The sequence below is a fragment of the Entelurus aequoreus genome, linkage group LG02 (assembly GCF_033978785.1).
Source record: "Entelurus aequoreus isolate RoL-2023_Sb linkage group LG02, RoL_Eaeq_v1.1, whole genome shotgun sequence".
In the NCBI taxonomy this organism is placed as follows: Eukaryota; Metazoa; Chordata; class Actinopteri; order Syngnathiformes; family Syngnathidae; genus Entelurus; species Entelurus aequoreus.
Genome location: NC_084732.1, coordinates 70,688,635 through 70,705,980, shown reverse-complemented (window position 1 = coordinate 70,705,980; position 17,346 = coordinate 70,688,635). Strand labels below are relative to the sequence as shown.

The 17,346-nt window shown below is 37.2% G+C and overlaps 1 protein-coding gene across 2 annotated transcripts in view; it reads left to right on the top strand.

Annotated features, from left to right (window-relative positions):
- LOC133638744 (homeobox protein aristaless-like 4) overlaps positions 1-16,218 on the top strand; it is a 57,544-nt gene extending 41,326 nt beyond the window's left edge. For both annotated transcript variants that reach the window (XM_062031663.1, XM_062031652.1), the window contains exons 3-4: positions 12,534-12,662; positions 13,877-16,218. In XM_062031663.1, coding sequence (XP_061887647.1) covers positions 12,534-12,662; positions 13,877-14,197 — 450 coding nt within the window. In that variant the 3' untranslated portion in view covers positions 14,198-16,218. The remainder of the gene's footprint in view (positions 1-12,533; positions 12,663-13,876) is intronic.
- Positions 16,219-17,346: the final 1,128 nt, after the last annotated feature.

Below are 17,346 nucleotides of genomic sequence, written 5' to 3'. Positions count from 1 at the left end.
TCCTCTATACGACAAGAGTGCTATGACATTTGTAGGGACCAACTGCAAAAAAAATATACTAGTCAAAGATCCTCTATATGACAGGAGTGCTCAGATTTGTTTTAGGACATATTAACAAAAAATGTGAGTCTAAGATTGCCTATAAAACAGGAGTGCTCAGGTGTTTACAAAAATCTGCTCAAAGATCACTAATATGACACTGGCGTTTTTAAGACTTACTGGAGGAAAAAAACTGATATTCAAAGATCCTCTTTATGACAAGAGTGCTCTGCCGTTTCTTAAAGGATGTACTAGATAATCAAGTTAGGCAAAGTTCCTCTATGCGACAAGAGCGTGCTGATATTTTTTGGAGGACCAACTGAAAAAAAATACTAGTCAAAGATCATCTATACAACAGAAGGGCTCTGATGAGGTTTTTTTTTTTATCAACTACTGCAAAAAACCTGCTAGTCAAAGATCCTTTGTTTTTAATGACCTACTCCTAGTCAAAGATCCACAAAATTACAGTGTGCTCTTCGGTTTTTAAGGGCCTATTGCCAAAAAAATGCTAGTCAAAGATCATCTATACGACAGAAGGGCTCTGATGGTTTTTTTTTTGTATCACCTACTGCAAAAAAACCTGCTAGTCAAAGATCCTCTTTAGGACAAGAGTGCTCTGCCGTTTATTAAAGGAGGTAATAGAAAATCAAGTTATGCAAAGTCCGTCTTTGTGACAAGAGCGCGCTAATATTTTTGGAGGACCAACTGCAAAAAAAATAAAATAAAATAAAAAGCTAGTCAAAGATCCACAAAATGACTGTGTGTTCCTTCGTTTTTAAGGTACATACTGCCAAAAAAAATGCTAATCCAAGATCATTTATACAACAGAAGGGTTCTGATGTTTTTTTTGTATCAACTACTGCAAAAAACCTCCTAGTCAAAGATCCTTTGTTTTTAATGACCTACTGCAAAAAAAAAACGCTAGTCAAAGATCATATGACAGAAGGGCTCTGATATTTTTTTTAATCACCTACTGCAAAAAACCTGCTAGTCAAAGATCCTCTTTATGAGAAGAAGACTCTGCCATTTCTTAAAGCAGTGGTCCCCAACCACCGGTCCGGGGACCGGTACCGGTCCGTGACGCATTTGCTACCGGGCCCTCACAGAAACATTAATTAATTTATAAACCACCACATTTTGTCAGACTTAATTTTCGCCTGTCCCACTAAACACACCAATAAGCCTGTTAATATATGTATATTACAACTCCATTGTAGTTGTAATGGGACAATGCACATCAATGGATATATAACATTTGAATGTGCCAGATTGTGGGCAAAGGCTAATTCACACTTAGAAAGCCGGTCCGTGAAAATAATGCATACATTAAACCGGTCCCTGGTGGAAAAAAGTTTGGGGAACACTGTATTAAAGGATGTACTACAAAATCAAGTTATGCAAAGTTGATATTTTTGGAGGACCAAATGCAAAAAATAAAATAAAAAGCCAGTCAAAGATCCACAAAATGACAGTGAGCTCCTCTGGTTTTAAAGGCCTACTGAAACCCACTACTACCGACCACGCAGTCTGATAGTTTATATATCAATGATGAAATCTTAACATTGCAACACATGCCAATACGGCCGTGTTAGATTACTAAAGTGCAATTTTAAATTTTCCGCGAAATATCCTGCTGAAAACGTCTCGGTATGATGACGCCTGCACGTGACGTCACGGATTGTAGAGGACATTTTGGGACACCATTGTGGCCAGCTATTAAGTCGTCTGTTTTCATCGCAAAATTCCACAGTATTCTGGACATCTGTGTTGGTGAATCTTTTGTAATTTGTTCAATGAACAATGGAGACAGCAAAGAAGAAAGCTGTAGGTGGGAAGCGGTGTATTTCGGACGGCTGCAGCAACACAAATACATAGCCGGTGTTTCATTGTTTACATTCCTGAAAGATGACTGTCAAGCTTTACCATTGGCCTGTGGAGAACTGGGACAACAGAGACTCTTACCAGGAGGCAGGGGCGTCACTAGCTTTTAAGGACAGGGGGGCTTAGCCCCCAGGAGATGCACAGGATGCGAGCGAACGTAGCACACGAGCACAAAACTTCACAAACGGCTAACAAAGACTTAGAAATTAATCATTGTTATTATTATTATTTCAGTGGGTTTATTTTCAATCTGTGTTCAGTACAACAACAAACATGGGTTTGCACAGTGACATTTTGTTTTCATCATCAACAAGAAACAATGACTTGCATGATCCTTCAAGATACACTGAAACACAATGAAAGTCATGGCATTAGCCTCTATGTTATTCATTCACAACATAGAGGCTAATGCCACCACTTTAGCTCACAATACAATAATTGTTTGTTCCCAAATATTTTGAAGTTGCACAGATTACATTTTGGGCACTTATCTGACTAAAATGGTTGTAAATTCAAGCCCTGGAAATATTACTTAATTACTTGAATTAAAGTAATATCTGGATCGGGATAATTTGGCTTGTATATAATATATTTATATATATATATATATATATATATATATATATATATATATATATATATATATATATATATATATATATATATATATATATATATATATATATTATGGCAAGCCGTTAAGGAAATTAAATATATATGGAAGTCTGAATAGAAATGAGAAACTTTTATATATACTGTAAATAAGAAAGACTTAGAGTCCTGATCTGAAAAAGAGCCAAAGCTGTCAAAAAGCGGAGGGACCGTCTTCAAAGTGCAATGCTGAAACAAATAATACAAACAATAAAATGTAACTTCCAGGGCTTGAAATTAACGTAGTCCCGTCGTCCCGGGGACGGTAAAAAAACCCCATTTTTTTTCTTTTTCTTTTTATGTATATATATTCATTTTACATTTTATATTAAATGTCTTGGTTTTTCCCCCCTCTGAAAATCCTATGAAATGTTTAACAAGCCATCCTATAATAATACAACAGCTATTAATGTAACAATACAATAAAACAAATATATTTAATTATGTTTTTTTCATTATTTTAACAATAGGCTAATGTATATTACTTTATATAGATTCTTTTATATAGATTCTACAAGAAACACAAAACTTAAAAACTAAATTATTTACAATTGCAGACACAAGGTTCTTGTTCTGCAGTGCTGTGTGCTAATGTGATTCGTACACCGGCAGGACCGCAAGAAAGGTTGCATAGAAAATGCGGACTGGATTTTGAGTGATGTGGGCATTTTCTATATGAACAAGAGGAATGGATTGGATACCGACGCACTAAAAGGGCTCTCTACCTTACGCTATGAAGTGACGGGAAACTGAGTGAATAATGACAGGTTATATGATTATTTATTTAAACTCATATTCGGGCCACTTTATAATGAATATGTCGGCATGTATTTGTAAAAAAAAAATAAAAAATTAACACCAAATTATTTAGGGGGGCTTAAGAACATTTTAGGGGGGCTTGAGCCCCCCTAAAATAGGCCTAACAACGCCAATGCCAGGAGGACTTTGAGTTGGATACGCAGACACGGTACCGTGAGTATGCAGTAACCAGAATGTTGCCATAAGCATTTTGTTTAATTTGTATGTGTAACGCAGTACGCAGCTGCGGCTTCCAAACATTTGATCGCTTGCCCGTACGTGCGTGCCGCTATGTGCATGTCACGTACGTAACTTTGGGGAAATATATGTGCTGTACGAACTTTGGGGAGGTGAACGGTACTTTGGGCTGTGGGATTGAGTGTGTTGTGCGGGTGTTTGATTTGTATTGGCGGGTTATATGGACGGGAGGGGGGAAGTGTTTGTTATGCGGATTAATTTGTGGCATATTAAATATAAGCCTGGTTGTGTTGTGGCTAATAGAGTATATATATGTCTTGTGTTTATTTACTGTTTTAGTCATTCCCAGCTGAATATCAGGTCCCACCCGCCTCTCACAGCATCTTTCCTATCTGAATCGCTTCCACTGCCCTCTAGTCCTTCACTCTCACTTTCCTCATCCACAAATCTTTCATCCTCGCTCAAATTAATGGGGAAATCGTCGCTTTCTCAGTCCGAATCGCTCTGGCTGCTGGTGGCCATGATTGTAAACAATGTGCAGATGTGAGGAGCTCCACAACTGGTGACGTCACGCGCATATCGCCTGCTACTTCCAGTACAGGCAAGGCTTTTTAATCAGCGACCAAAAGTTGTGAACTTTATCGTCGATGTTCTCTACTAAATCCTTTCAGCAAAAATATGGCAATATCACGAAATGATCAAGTATGACACATAGAATGGATCTGCTATCCCCGTTTAAATAAGAAAATCGCATTTCAGTAGGCTTTTAAGGACCTACTGAAAAAAACCTGCTAGTCAAAATTACTTTGTTTTTAATGATCTACTGCAACAACAAAAAATGCTAGTCAAAGGTCATCTATATGACAGAAGGGCTCTGATATATTTTTTTTATCACCTACTGCAAAAAACCTGCTAGTCAAAGATCCTTTAAATCAGGGGCCTCGAACTCAAATCATCTGGGTGATGGTGGTCCCCACAAGGTATTCACTTCAGAACCACGTTTTCACCAAATGACTACTATTGTTTTGACCCTGGGCTATGGTAGTCTTTATGGATGTGAAAATGTTATATTCTGGAACTGCTTGCTTACAGGAAGTTGCTCTTTGTGTCGCACAATGTGTGTTAGAAGTGCTGTATAAATATATTTAACTGTTGGCCACCCAGGGTGTGCAGGGCCACAATCACAGTAAACAACCAAGTTAAGTTGAGGGCCACAAAATATGGGCCAGCAGGCTGCAAATGGTCTGCGGGCCGCGAGTTCGAGACCCCTGCTTTAAATGACAAGAGTGCTCTGCTGTTTTTGGAGAGCTGACGTAGTGCGAACTCTAAGCTGAACAGGCCTGACTTAAGCCCTTGGATTGCCAGTGTTTTTCTTTCATTAACTTCCTGTCCAGACAAGAATGTGTCCCTGCTGGGGTCTCCTGGGTTGAGGTGCGAAACTCTGCCCAAATGCCCCCCGAGCAAAGGGTAGGCAGTGATACTCAGACCCACGTTTGCCGCTTTGCTCCGACTAATGAAAGCTCCAACATGGCAACTGAGGGCTCCACATGGCAGCAGATAAGAGCGGGGATGAGAGCCAATGACAAAAGGGGAGAGCAAAAGACAGGAAGTGCGTGCGCCCGCAGGTTATAACTCAGTGAAGCCCGCCGTGAGGCTCTCACAATCAGAGCCAAGTGGCTCAGATGCTGCAGCTTTACGGCCTCCGGCTCTCCCCGCGGCCCTCTTAAACGCTCGCGGTAAAAAGATAAAAGGGCTGAGAAGTGTTCTCTATTGCATTCACACGCGAAAGGACCTACGGTGCATGAATGGAGCGTCTCTGTCAATAAAACTCATTATGTAACACGTCCTAAATAAATGGTGGAAGTAGAGGTGGGGCGATACCGCAAATGAGGGTACCGATCCAAAACTGATACTGCCATCGGTATCGACACTATCGATATTTGGATCCCGCTAACCAGAAGTACTTTTAATGAAAAAAAGATCTTGTCTGGTTTTGTTTGCTTTTTCTCTCTGCGGCTTCCAAAGACAGAAAGTAAGTTCAGATTGGAGTCATATGCATTACCGATACATGCTGGGGTCAGGGGTCAAGGGTCAGGGGTTGCGACAACACCACATCTCCCAGATTCTCCATCCTGTCAGTCCAGGGAGCTCACACAGCACAAAAGAAACATGAACAATACGTCTGTAATAATAGAGTATTTTTAGTTTGTTATACTTATCGTTATAGAGTATTTTTTTGGTTTTGGTTTTCCTTTTTCCGTAATAATAAAATAGACCATTTTTTGTTTTAGCCTTCTTTTTCTAAATAATAATAATAGGGTATAATAGAGTATTTTGTTTTTGTTTTTCCTTTTTTCTGTAATAATAGAATATATTTTTGTTTCAGTTTACCTTTTTTCTGCAATAGTGTTGAGTTTTTTCTTGTTTTATTTTATTTCTCCCTTTTTTATGTAATAATAAGAGTATAGTAGAATATTTTGTTTAGTTTGTCTTTTTTTTCTGTAATTTCTTTTTTTTGTTTGGTTTCAGTTTTCTTTTTTTCTGTAATAATAGAATATATTTTTGTTTCAGTTTACCTTTTTTCTGCAATAGTGTTGAGTTTTTTCTTGTTTTATTTTATTTCTCCCTTTTTTATGTAATAATAAGAGAAAAGTAGAATATTTTGTTTAGTTTGTCTTTTTTTCTGTAATATATTTTTTTGTTTGGTTTCAGTTTTCCTTTTTTCTGTAATAATAGAATATATTTTTGTTTCGGTTTACCTTTTTTCTGCAATAGTGTTGAGTTTTTTTCTGGTTTTATTTTATTTCTCCCTTTTTTATGTAATAATAAGAGGATAGTAGAATATTTTGTTTAGTTTGTCTTTTTTTCTGTAATATATTTTTTTGTTTGGTTTCAGTTTTCCTTTTTTCTGTAATAATAGAATATATTTTTGTTTCAGTTTACCTTTTTTCTGCAATAGTGTTGAGTTTTTTCTGGTTTTATTTTATTTCTCCCTTTTTTATGTAATAATAGAGTATAGTAGAATATTTTGTTTATTTTTTTTATTTTTTCTGTAATATTTTTTTTGTTTGGTTTCAGTTTTCCTTTTTTCTGTGATACCATAGTAGAGTAGAGTATTTATTTTTGTTTTCCTTGTACTTTCCTATATAATAATATACTGCAGGTTTGTTTAGTTTTAGTTTGTCTAAGATGTCCATTGCATTTGAAATAAAAAATGTATGAATATAGAATTACATGGCGTGGAATAAAACACAGTGGATTACATTAAACAATCTAATGACAAATACTTTAATGACGTTAAACCATTTATTCTCAAACTGTGGTACGTGTACCACTAGAGATACACAGGCTACCTCTCGTGGTACGCCAAAGAATCACTCAATCAAAAGTGCAGTGTTTTATTTTCCATTATTCAAAGACAGCGCTACTGTTCAAACTTGTATAATGTTCCAGTGGACGAAAATATTAAATATAATTGTTAAATAAAACATCTGTCTTGTCAAAGATCCCTAATATTACAGAAGCACTCTGCTGGTTTTAAGAACCTACTGCAAAAAAAAAAATATTGTTAGCCAAAGATCCTCCATATGACTGGAATGCTGTGACATTTGTAGGGACCAACTGCAAAATAATTATGCTAGTCAAAGATCCTCTATATGACAGGAGCACTCAGATTATTTTAAGGACATATTAACAAAACAATTAGTCAAAGATTGTCTATAAAACAGGAGTGCTCAGGTGTTTACAAAAATCTGCTTAAAGATCCCTAATAAGACAAAAGCACACTGGTGTTTTTTTTAAGTACCTACTGGAGGAAAAAAACTGCTAGTCAAAGATCATTTTTATGACAAGAGTGCTCTGCCGTTTCTTAAAGGATGTACTAGAAAATCAAGTTAGGCAAAGTTCCTCTATGCGACAAGAGCGCGCTGATATTTTTGGAGGACCAACTGCAAAAAAAAAAAGAAGCTAGTTAAAGATCCACAAAACGACAGTGGGCTCCTCCGTTTTTAAGGACCTACTGCCAAAAAAATGCTAGTCAAAGAGCATCTATACGACAGAAGGACTGTTTTATTTGTATCAACTACTGCAAAAAACCTTCCAGTCAAAGATCCTTTGTTTTTAATGACCTACTGCAAAAAAGAAAATGCTAGTCAAAGATCATCTATGTAACAGAAGGGCTGTGATATTTTTTTTATCACCTACTGCAAAAAAGCCTGCTAGTCAAAGATCCTCTTTATGACAAGAGTGCTCTGCCGTTTCTTTAAGGATGTAATGATAGCGCTACTGTTCAAACTTGTATATTATTACAGTGGACAAAATTATTACATATAATTGTTAAATAAAACATCTGCCTTGCTTTTAACAAATACTTAGGCCTACTATGTTACTGTATTTTAATGTTGGTCATTACGGTGGTACCTAAATGGCCAAGTTTTTTTCTGAGGTGGTACTTGGTGAAACATGTTTTGAGAACCAATAACTCCAATGGTACATTCTGAAATTATTTTCTGTTATCAATAATTGAGATATTATTATGGTATATATCATTCATAACAATGCAATAGATGTAATAATGTAACATCATAAGACTAGTTTATTACAGTTTGCAGTAAAGTAGAACTGCATTATATCATTATGACAGCTTTTTTGTATTTTGGTTGTATTTTTAGTTTTAGTATTTTGAGAGTTTTGTATTCTGGTTAGATATTAGGCACAGTTCTCAAAGGCAGACTTTCTGATAGGGTTCATGTATTGCATCTCATTAGAATGTAGGTCTGATGTTGTGGTAATTATCCAGTGTAAAGTACAGTGCTACTTCATGATCATGTTTTATTGTCAAATATTTACACCAAAATGTTGCCCCCATTTTCATGTAACGCAAAATAAGCCACTGTTGGGCCAAAGACGAGTTGTGAGTGCCAGCACTTTAAAAAAGAAGGTGATCAACACTATTGGATTTATAAAACTCCTTCATTAATTTACTAATTGTGACAATACTGATACACAAACAATTGTTATATTATCATCTCGCTAACTCTTAATATTTTACTTGTTAATTGACTAAACTGCTTACTTTCTGTTGGAACGTGGTCCCTTTTACACTTCTTGAACTTTACTAAGCACTTATTTCTTGGTGATGTGTCAATATAGTTTAGCGGTTAGCTTAGCTATTAGTATTCCTGCGACTGGCTTGCTCTCAGTCTGTAACATGTTTAGCCTCGTCCTCCAGTGATAGTGATACATGATAATGATACTAAAGATACTAAGAAATGCAGTTTATTTGCTGTAATGGAAGTGATTATCATTAACGTGATGCAGCGGCTCCACACTGTGTATTGAGACACATAATTAGCTGCTAGCCGCTTGTCAGCCGGCAGACTAAAAATAAATCAGCCAGAGGGGATCGGCATGTGTGATCAACATTGAAAAACAGCAATGGGCAATGCCGAAATTTTCACGAAAATCAACCGATACTGATCGATGGCTGATCGATCTGCACCTCGCAAGTATGAACCAATTGGCTGGTTGTTTAATTCATTGTTTATATGTATTCTGCATTGTTATGTGCATGTAAAACTATCATTTCTAAAAAATATGTGTTCAGATTTTTAAGCGATTCATTGCATTTACATGATGTCTTATGGGAAAAATTGCTTTAGTTTCCGATTCGTTTTTGGAAAGAAAACAGAGTTTCCGCTTTATACAATAAGAATATCGGAGTGTAAATGTGCATTTAATGAACAGCAACACTAGCTGGAAGTGTTTTCCGTCACATTACTGGTGCTTTTGGGGGTGTTGGAAAGCCGAAGCCAGGCTGAGCCTCAGATTTCTTTTCAGCTGGCATGAGTGACAGCGGAGGCGGGTTATCAATCCTCCGAGCGGCTCTTGCACTTCAAAGTGTTCCTGGGCCCGTGCAGCTCTCCTGCTGGGGCCTATTTGGCCTTTCTGTCTCGGGCTGGAACATAAATAAAGCCTCATTGAGAGTCCAGCAGCTACTTAAGCTGTCAGGGTCTTTACCAATTACTGTCACGACACAGTGTGTGCAACATGTACACATACAGTCACTCATAATAAGCAACACATTGCGCTGCGAATGAATCATGATGCTTTAGGAAGACAGGTATAAACTGATCCCGGGTCAGTTATGGAGTCTGAAAAGCAGCTTTAGTGTGCAGGAAATGAAAAAGGAAAATGCAAACAAAGCTAAGTCGCAACCTCACATTTCAACGTTCCAGTTATTGCCTCCTAATCTTCCACGTTAAGATCTGATGTGTGAAATACTGGAAGCCTCCATGAGGCCAGACTGCTTCGGCCAATCAACACACCGGCGGACTCTCCTCCCGCCTTCAGCTGCCGTGAGGTCACTCAGACACACAGCGACGCTTTCATTACACGGCGGACATGCCAAACATGGTTAGGAGACGCGTGGGCAACGCTGCGCTTGTCACTTTGCAAATAAGCACAGGTGAAGTGCAGGGTTTCATTTTGTTGTGTGAGTGAAGCTTGTTTAGAGAACCCGCCTTGCCTTTTTTTTTTTGGCCAGCACATTTTCGGTGTTTCGAAGTACTCGCCTCTCAGAAATATTCAAACATGATCAGACCTGAAATGTTAACAGTATAGACTCAATTTTACCGGTGTGCTTTTATTTTGAAGGTCTGACTTTACGGGGCTATAGGGTGTGTTGCACCAAGTGTTGGCGAGCTGACCGGAAGCTGTGCTGCTCGGGTTTCTTACAAGTATTACACTACAGCAAAAAAATAGAGGAAGCCATGCTAAGCGTTAAACTAAAGCTCTTGAATGCAAACAAAGATAGGTTGGTTGATACAAATATCGACAGTAACAATTTCAAGTATAGTATCACAATATGGTCGATACTACAGTGATATTTGCGTAGTTTTTGTTATTGTGTACAAACTCAGAAAAAAAGTTCCTGGACACAGGAGGGCTTTTAAGGGCAAAAAGCTAAATATTCAAATTAGAACCAATAGATGGAAAGATGTTTAATATTAATTGATATTGTTACCCCACCATCCAGTGTTTTTGTCTAATTATAAGTGTGATAAAAATTAAAGATTAAAGATTAAAGTACCAATGATTGTCACACACACACTAGATGTGGTGAAATTTGTCCTCTGCATTTGTCCCATCCCCTTGGGGAGCAGTGGGCAGCAGCGGCGCCGCGCCCGGGAATCATTTTGGTGATTTAACCCCCAAATGAATCATTCAATCAATTTGAAAATTTTAATTATCAGTATCAGCATTGATACTAATCCTGTAACTAACTACTTAGTATTGGAACAATACCCAAATTTGTAGTATCATATTTTTTCTATGCATTCACTGTGGCCCTAATGGTAAACTGAGGGGTGCATGTCTCTATGTAGCTTCCAGAGATGGCCGGAAGTTTTGGAGCCAATCTCAACAGAGTAGGCGTCACTGTGGTGCAGTTTTTGCACTGAGAAGAACTCAGATTTATGGCAGTTCAAATGGTACAAAAATGATTAAATAAATATTTAAGTAATGACTTAGGTATTAAGTCATTACTTAAGATTTAAGTAATGACTTAATATTACTTAAAAATGATTATTGGAATTAATAATTAATTAATTCCAATTAATTATAATTGAAATGAAATACATAAACGGGTAATTTATTTTATTTAAAAGTACACTGAGTTATTCAATCATTTAATTATGGATTTAATCATTTCATGATTTAAATCATTGATATTACAATTTAATTAATTATTTTACAATTCAGTTATTTCATGGTTTGCACATATTTTTATGAACCTTTGGTGGGTGAGTTTGACAGGTAAAATAAATTAATGAAGACCTGACACAGATTCATGGAATATTTTAATAATGTAATCCTTACCTTATTACATGATTAATTGAAATAATGTATTAAATGATTTTACATTAAATACATTACACATTTAAGTATTGGATTCAAATTATCCTGATTTAATGACACATTCAGGTAATTAGATGGATTCCTTTTATTGTCACTGTAAATAATATACAAGCTTTAGTTTAAAGCACGAAGTGAAACCCACATGAAGTACACACATAAAAACCAACAACCACTAAGAAATAAACAATTCCATTCATACACACTACACACACACAAACGGAAAGCACATAGTGCCTAAAAAATATGCAGTGATGACAAATAAGCTATTTTTGTATTAAAACGACAGTAAAATGTGTTCAAATGATGGTAAAAATGTCCTAAAAAGATAGAAAAAGTGATACAAAGATATAACTATTACTTCACAGGCCAGTTTTTGTGCATTATTTAGTTTGTTGATGGCTTGTGAATAAAAACTGTGTAACAGTCTGGTGGTGCTTGTTTTATTATTTAAATAAATATTTACTTATTTTGTCCCATTTGACCCTCCATAAAGATGTATCCTTAACACATTAATGTAGTATGTTATTAAAAAGAACATGCTGTGGTTCCACTATCATTTTAAAAGCCCCTGAAATAAGTAGTATAGGAAGTTACTGTAGTGGATTGTCCGAAGCTTAAACAGCAACAAAAGTGAGTTTAGTACAAAAAGTTTATTTACCCATAGTCAAAAGTGCAAAGTTGGATTGATCTGTCCATGCAGACAAACAAACGTCCTCCGGAGGACACAAGAATCAAGCAAATCTTCCAGAGTCCTGGTCTCCTGGCCATTTTATCTGTTTCCCCATGCCCCAAGGTCCCGTTGTTTTCGACATGTTTGTTTTGCAACATCCTTGAATCCCTTAGTCGCGCTTAGACAATCAAAACATTTTGTAGAATGGTCAGAGCGACTCCATATTCAAATTTGTCCTACATCTGGTCCTTCAATGGTATAGAATAGAAGAGAAATGAAATGAGCAGACATTCTTAATAGACACGAAATATAGTTCAAAAGTCAGAAATTCCACTACATTACCAAATAAGGTCTACAACTCATCATGTCGCCCATACAGGTGTGGTTCCAGAACCGGCGTGCCAAATGGAGAAAAAGGGAGCGTTTTGGTCAGATGCAGCAAGTTCGAACGCATTTCTCTACAGCTTACGAGCTGCCGCTGCTGACACGCCCTGAGAGTTACGCACAAGTAAGTCAAACGTGGATTTGAACTACTGCGTCTACGTCAGGGGTCACCAACGCGGTGCCCACGGGCACCAGGTAGCCCGTAAGGACCAGATGAGTAGCCCGCTGGCCTGTTCTAAAAATAGCAGCACTTACCAGTGAGCTGCCTCTATTTTTTAAATTGTATTTATTTACTAGCAAGCTGGTCTCGCTTTGCCCGACATTTTTAATTCTAAGAGAGACAAAACTCAAATAGAATTTGAAAATCCAAGAAAATATTTTAAAGACTTGGTCTTCACTTGTTTAAATAAATTCATGAATTTTTTTTAACTTTGCTTCTTATAACTTTCAGAAAGACAATTTTAGAGTAAAAATACAACCTTAAAAATGATTTTAGGATTTTTAAACACATATACCTTTTTACCTTTTAAATGCCTTCCTCTTCTTTCCTGACAATTTAAATCAATATTCAAGTAAATTTATTTTTTTTATTGTAAAGAATAAGAAATACATTTTAATTTAATTCTTCATTTTAGCTTCTGTTTTTTCGACGAAGAATATTTGTGAAATATTTCTTCAAACTTATTATGATTAAAATTCAAAGAAATTATTCTGGCAAATCTAGAAAATCTGTAGAATCAACTTTAAATCTTATTTCAAAGTCTTTTGAATTTCTTTAAAAAAAATTTGTTCTGGAAAATCTAGAAGAAATAATGATTTGTCTTTGTTAGAAATATAGCTTGGTCCAATTTGTTATATATTCTAACAAAGTGTAGATTGGATTTTAAGCTATTTAAAACATGTCATCAAAATTCTAAAATTAATCTTAATCAGGAAAAATTACTAATGATGTTCCATAAATTCTTTTTTTTAATTTTTTTCAAAAAGATTCGAATTACCTAGTTTTTCTCTTCTTTTTTTCGGTCGAATTTTGAATTTTAAAGAGTCGAAATTGAAGATAAACTATGTTTCAAAATGTGTCATTTTTTTCGTGTTTTGTCCTCTTTTAAACCGTCCAATTAAGTGTAAATATCAATCATTATTAATAATAACATAGAGTTAAAGGTAAATTGAGCAAATTGGCTATTTCTGGCAATTTATTTAAGTGTGTATCAAACTGGTAGTCCTTCGCATTAATCAGTACCCAAGAAGTAGCTCTTGGTTTCAAAAAGGTTGGTGACCCCTGGTCTACGTGATATACGCTCTAATTCATTTCCTGCTTTTTTTTTTTGTTGTCAGATACAGAACCCATCCTGGATCAGCGGCAGCAGCGCGGCATCACCCGTGCCGGGTTGCGTCGTGTCCTGCGACACGATGACCCCCTGCATGACCCCTCACCCCCACTCCGCCAGCGGGGTGTCCGACTTCCTGGGTGTTCCCAGCCCCGTAGGTCACATGGGCCAGGCCCACATGGGCGGCCTGTTTGGAGGCTCTCCGGGCATGGCTACGGGCCTCAACACGTACGATCTCAACATGGACCCTGACCGCAAGTCCTCCAGTATCGCCTCTCTGCGCATGAAAGCCAAAGAGCACAGTGCGGCGATATCTTGGGCCACATGATGTGTGGTTCCTACCGAAGGGGTGTGTGTGTGTGTGTGTGTGTGTGTGTGTGTGTGTGTGTGGGAAGGAAATCAAACCTAGCACTAACACTACAGGCAACGCTGACTACCTTCATTAAAAGTGCATATGCAAACGAGGAAGCAATTTGGGTTTGAGACTTTTGATGTGCAGAACTGATGTTGATACCAAACAGATTCATGCACTTATTTGCTCAAATACAGGAAGTTATTGTACAGCACTTCCAGTGCAATTTGGTGTTATTTCTTATTTAAATATTTTGCATTTTTTTACTATCTGCTGCCTCAGGAAGAGCAGTCGGACATAACACAATAACAAGCCGCCATCCTGGAGAAAAACACAAAGATTCAACATATCGATGCACAACATTGTCAGCGCCATGATGGTGTAAGACAGGGTTGTCCAAAATGTTATTTTTTTTGTCGTATCCGAAAAACGCATTTAATTCATTATTAATGAGACATACTGTATGATTACACTAATTTGTTCTGTCACCTATAACACAAAGCTAAGATGTTTTGTTCAGATAGCTTAGCGTATATTGAATACATTTCTTTACTACACAAAATGCAGCCTTATGTTTTCTGTCTGCGATCCTTGGTGGAACAATTTGGACATCCTTACTAAAAGGTCCAATTCATTCGTTTTCCGGGGAAAATGTTGCCTTTTTGTTTTTTTAACGTCGCCCTTCCGTTCCCGAATTTTAACTTTCATGGGGAAAATAACGCACTCAGAAAAAATCAGCTTAACACATCCTGTAGCCTGTAACGCCAAGCCTTCAAAATAAAAGCACACCAGTGTGGGAAATGTACCTTCTTGTCCTGTTCAAGGTAAAGGGATAGCTGGAGTCTGTCCCAGCTGAGTTTAGAACCCAAGCAAACCACACGGACGTCGTCTTGCTTCTTTCAAACCAAAGCCTATGGTGTCAAAACAGTGCTAAAATCGTCACACATAAAAATCGGACTCATTTTGCAGTCAAAGTTACCGATTGATCACTGATTAGGAAGTGTGTCTTGGCATAACGAGTGGCAGCCATCCACCATGCTTGTCAATTTTTTCTCCCTGGGGACAGAAATAGCAGATGAGGTTTACTGTGGTAAATAAAAGCACTGATGCATGAGTAAGTTCTTTAGTGTACATGACAAAGGGTCATAAGTACCAGAGGATGAAGCCTTGTAGAAAAGCTTCGGGCACAGTAACCGTTGATAATCCCCTAAATTGGAACCACATTGACGGTCTCTCTCAGCAGGTGAGTGAAGTGCAGTGCGGTCTATAATCTGTCAGCGGAACACATCACGCTGGACTCAACCAAATTACATCCAGTTTTACTCCCTGGTCCGAATCCAAGGCATTATAATCTGGACATATACTCTATATATCAAAAGTGAGAGGATGGGCTTGTGGACATGGGGCCCCCTTCACTCTTGTTGTGTTCCGGTGTTCTGGGAAAAGGACAGTGCACACAGCTGTGCTCAGGGGCTAAATGCAAAACAAACATGCCTCACACATGCTTCCCCCCTCAGCTGTCATGTCTCTGCTTTCAAAAGACCAACACCCCTCCTCCATCTTAACTCCTCTCACCGTCAGTGCTCTTCACTTGGTCCAAAACTGCAGCCAAGCCAGGAAGGCTTTTTAATTAACACTGAGCCTCTTTGGAGGCTGCAGGATTGTGTGTCAGGACAGAGCAGACAGTCAAAAGCATCAGTGTAATGTGTCCACAGCAGAGAATATACACACACTCCTCTCCAGCATCTCCTCCTCAAGGAAAAATGCAACATTGTGATGTTACCTTCTTACCAATTCTACTTTTATAATACTACTGAAGTCATGCAACCAGTACAGAAGAATTTCTATTATAATGTGTTTTAATGTGTGCATGTAAATGTTATAGGACAAGTTTTTTTTACTTATCAAGTATTTGAATTTTTTTCTCCATGTATTTTATTTTTTGTTGTTGCTTTATGCCATCTTTGAAAGTGAGAGTTTGACTTTATTATGCTTGTGCGATGTTTTGTGTAATTAAAGTACAATAACTTATTACACCTGTTCTTTAATAAGCCCGCAAATTAAATTCTTACTTGAGTACATATTTGACATTTACAAGACTTGGTGGTGAAACTTCCACTTGGCTGCTTAGAGGGCGCAGTTTTTCCTGGTCCAACCATGGAAGCTTTGCCCCCACTAATACACACAGATGCAACAAAACGGTGTAGAGAAACGTATGACGATTCAACAGCAATTTAACAACCGAAGCATCCTCTTTTAATTCCATTTGTCCTTGAACATCGCTTTTGTGTTGGTGCACGCATGACAAACATCTTTGATTGACAGCTATTAACGTCATTTTTATTCAATATCTTTTTGAAACCACATATACATACATATATATATATATATATATACCTATATATATATATATATATATATATATATATATATATATATATATATATATATATATATATATATATATATATATGTACACACACACACATACGAAACCCGTTTCCATATGAGTTGGGAAATTGTGTTAGATGTAAATATAAACGGAATACAATGATTTGCAAATCCTTTTCGACCCATATTCAATTGAATGCACTACAAAGACAAGATATTTTATGTTCAAACTCATAAACTTTTTTTTTTTTTGCAAATAATAATTAACTTAGAATTTCATGGCTGCAACACGTGCCAAAGTAGTTGGGAAAGGGCATGTTCACCACTGTGTTACATGGCCTTTCCTTTTAACAACACTCAATAAACATTTGGGAACTGAGGAGACACATTTTTTAAGCTTCTCAGGTGGAATTCTTTCCCATTCTTGCTTGATGTACAGCTTAAGTTGTTCAACAGTCCAGGGGTCTCCGTTGTGGTATTTTAGGCTTCATAATGCGCCACACCTTTTCAATGGGAGACAGCTCTGGACTACAGGCAGTCCAGTCTAGTACCCGCACTTTTTTTTACTATGAAGCCACGTTGATGTAACACGTGGCTTGGCATTGTCTTGCTGAAATAAGCAGGGGCGTCCATGGTAATGTTGCTTGGATGGCAACATATGTTGCTCCAAAACCTGTATGTACCTTTCAGCATTAATGGCGCCTTCACAGATGTGTAAGTTACCCATGTCTTGG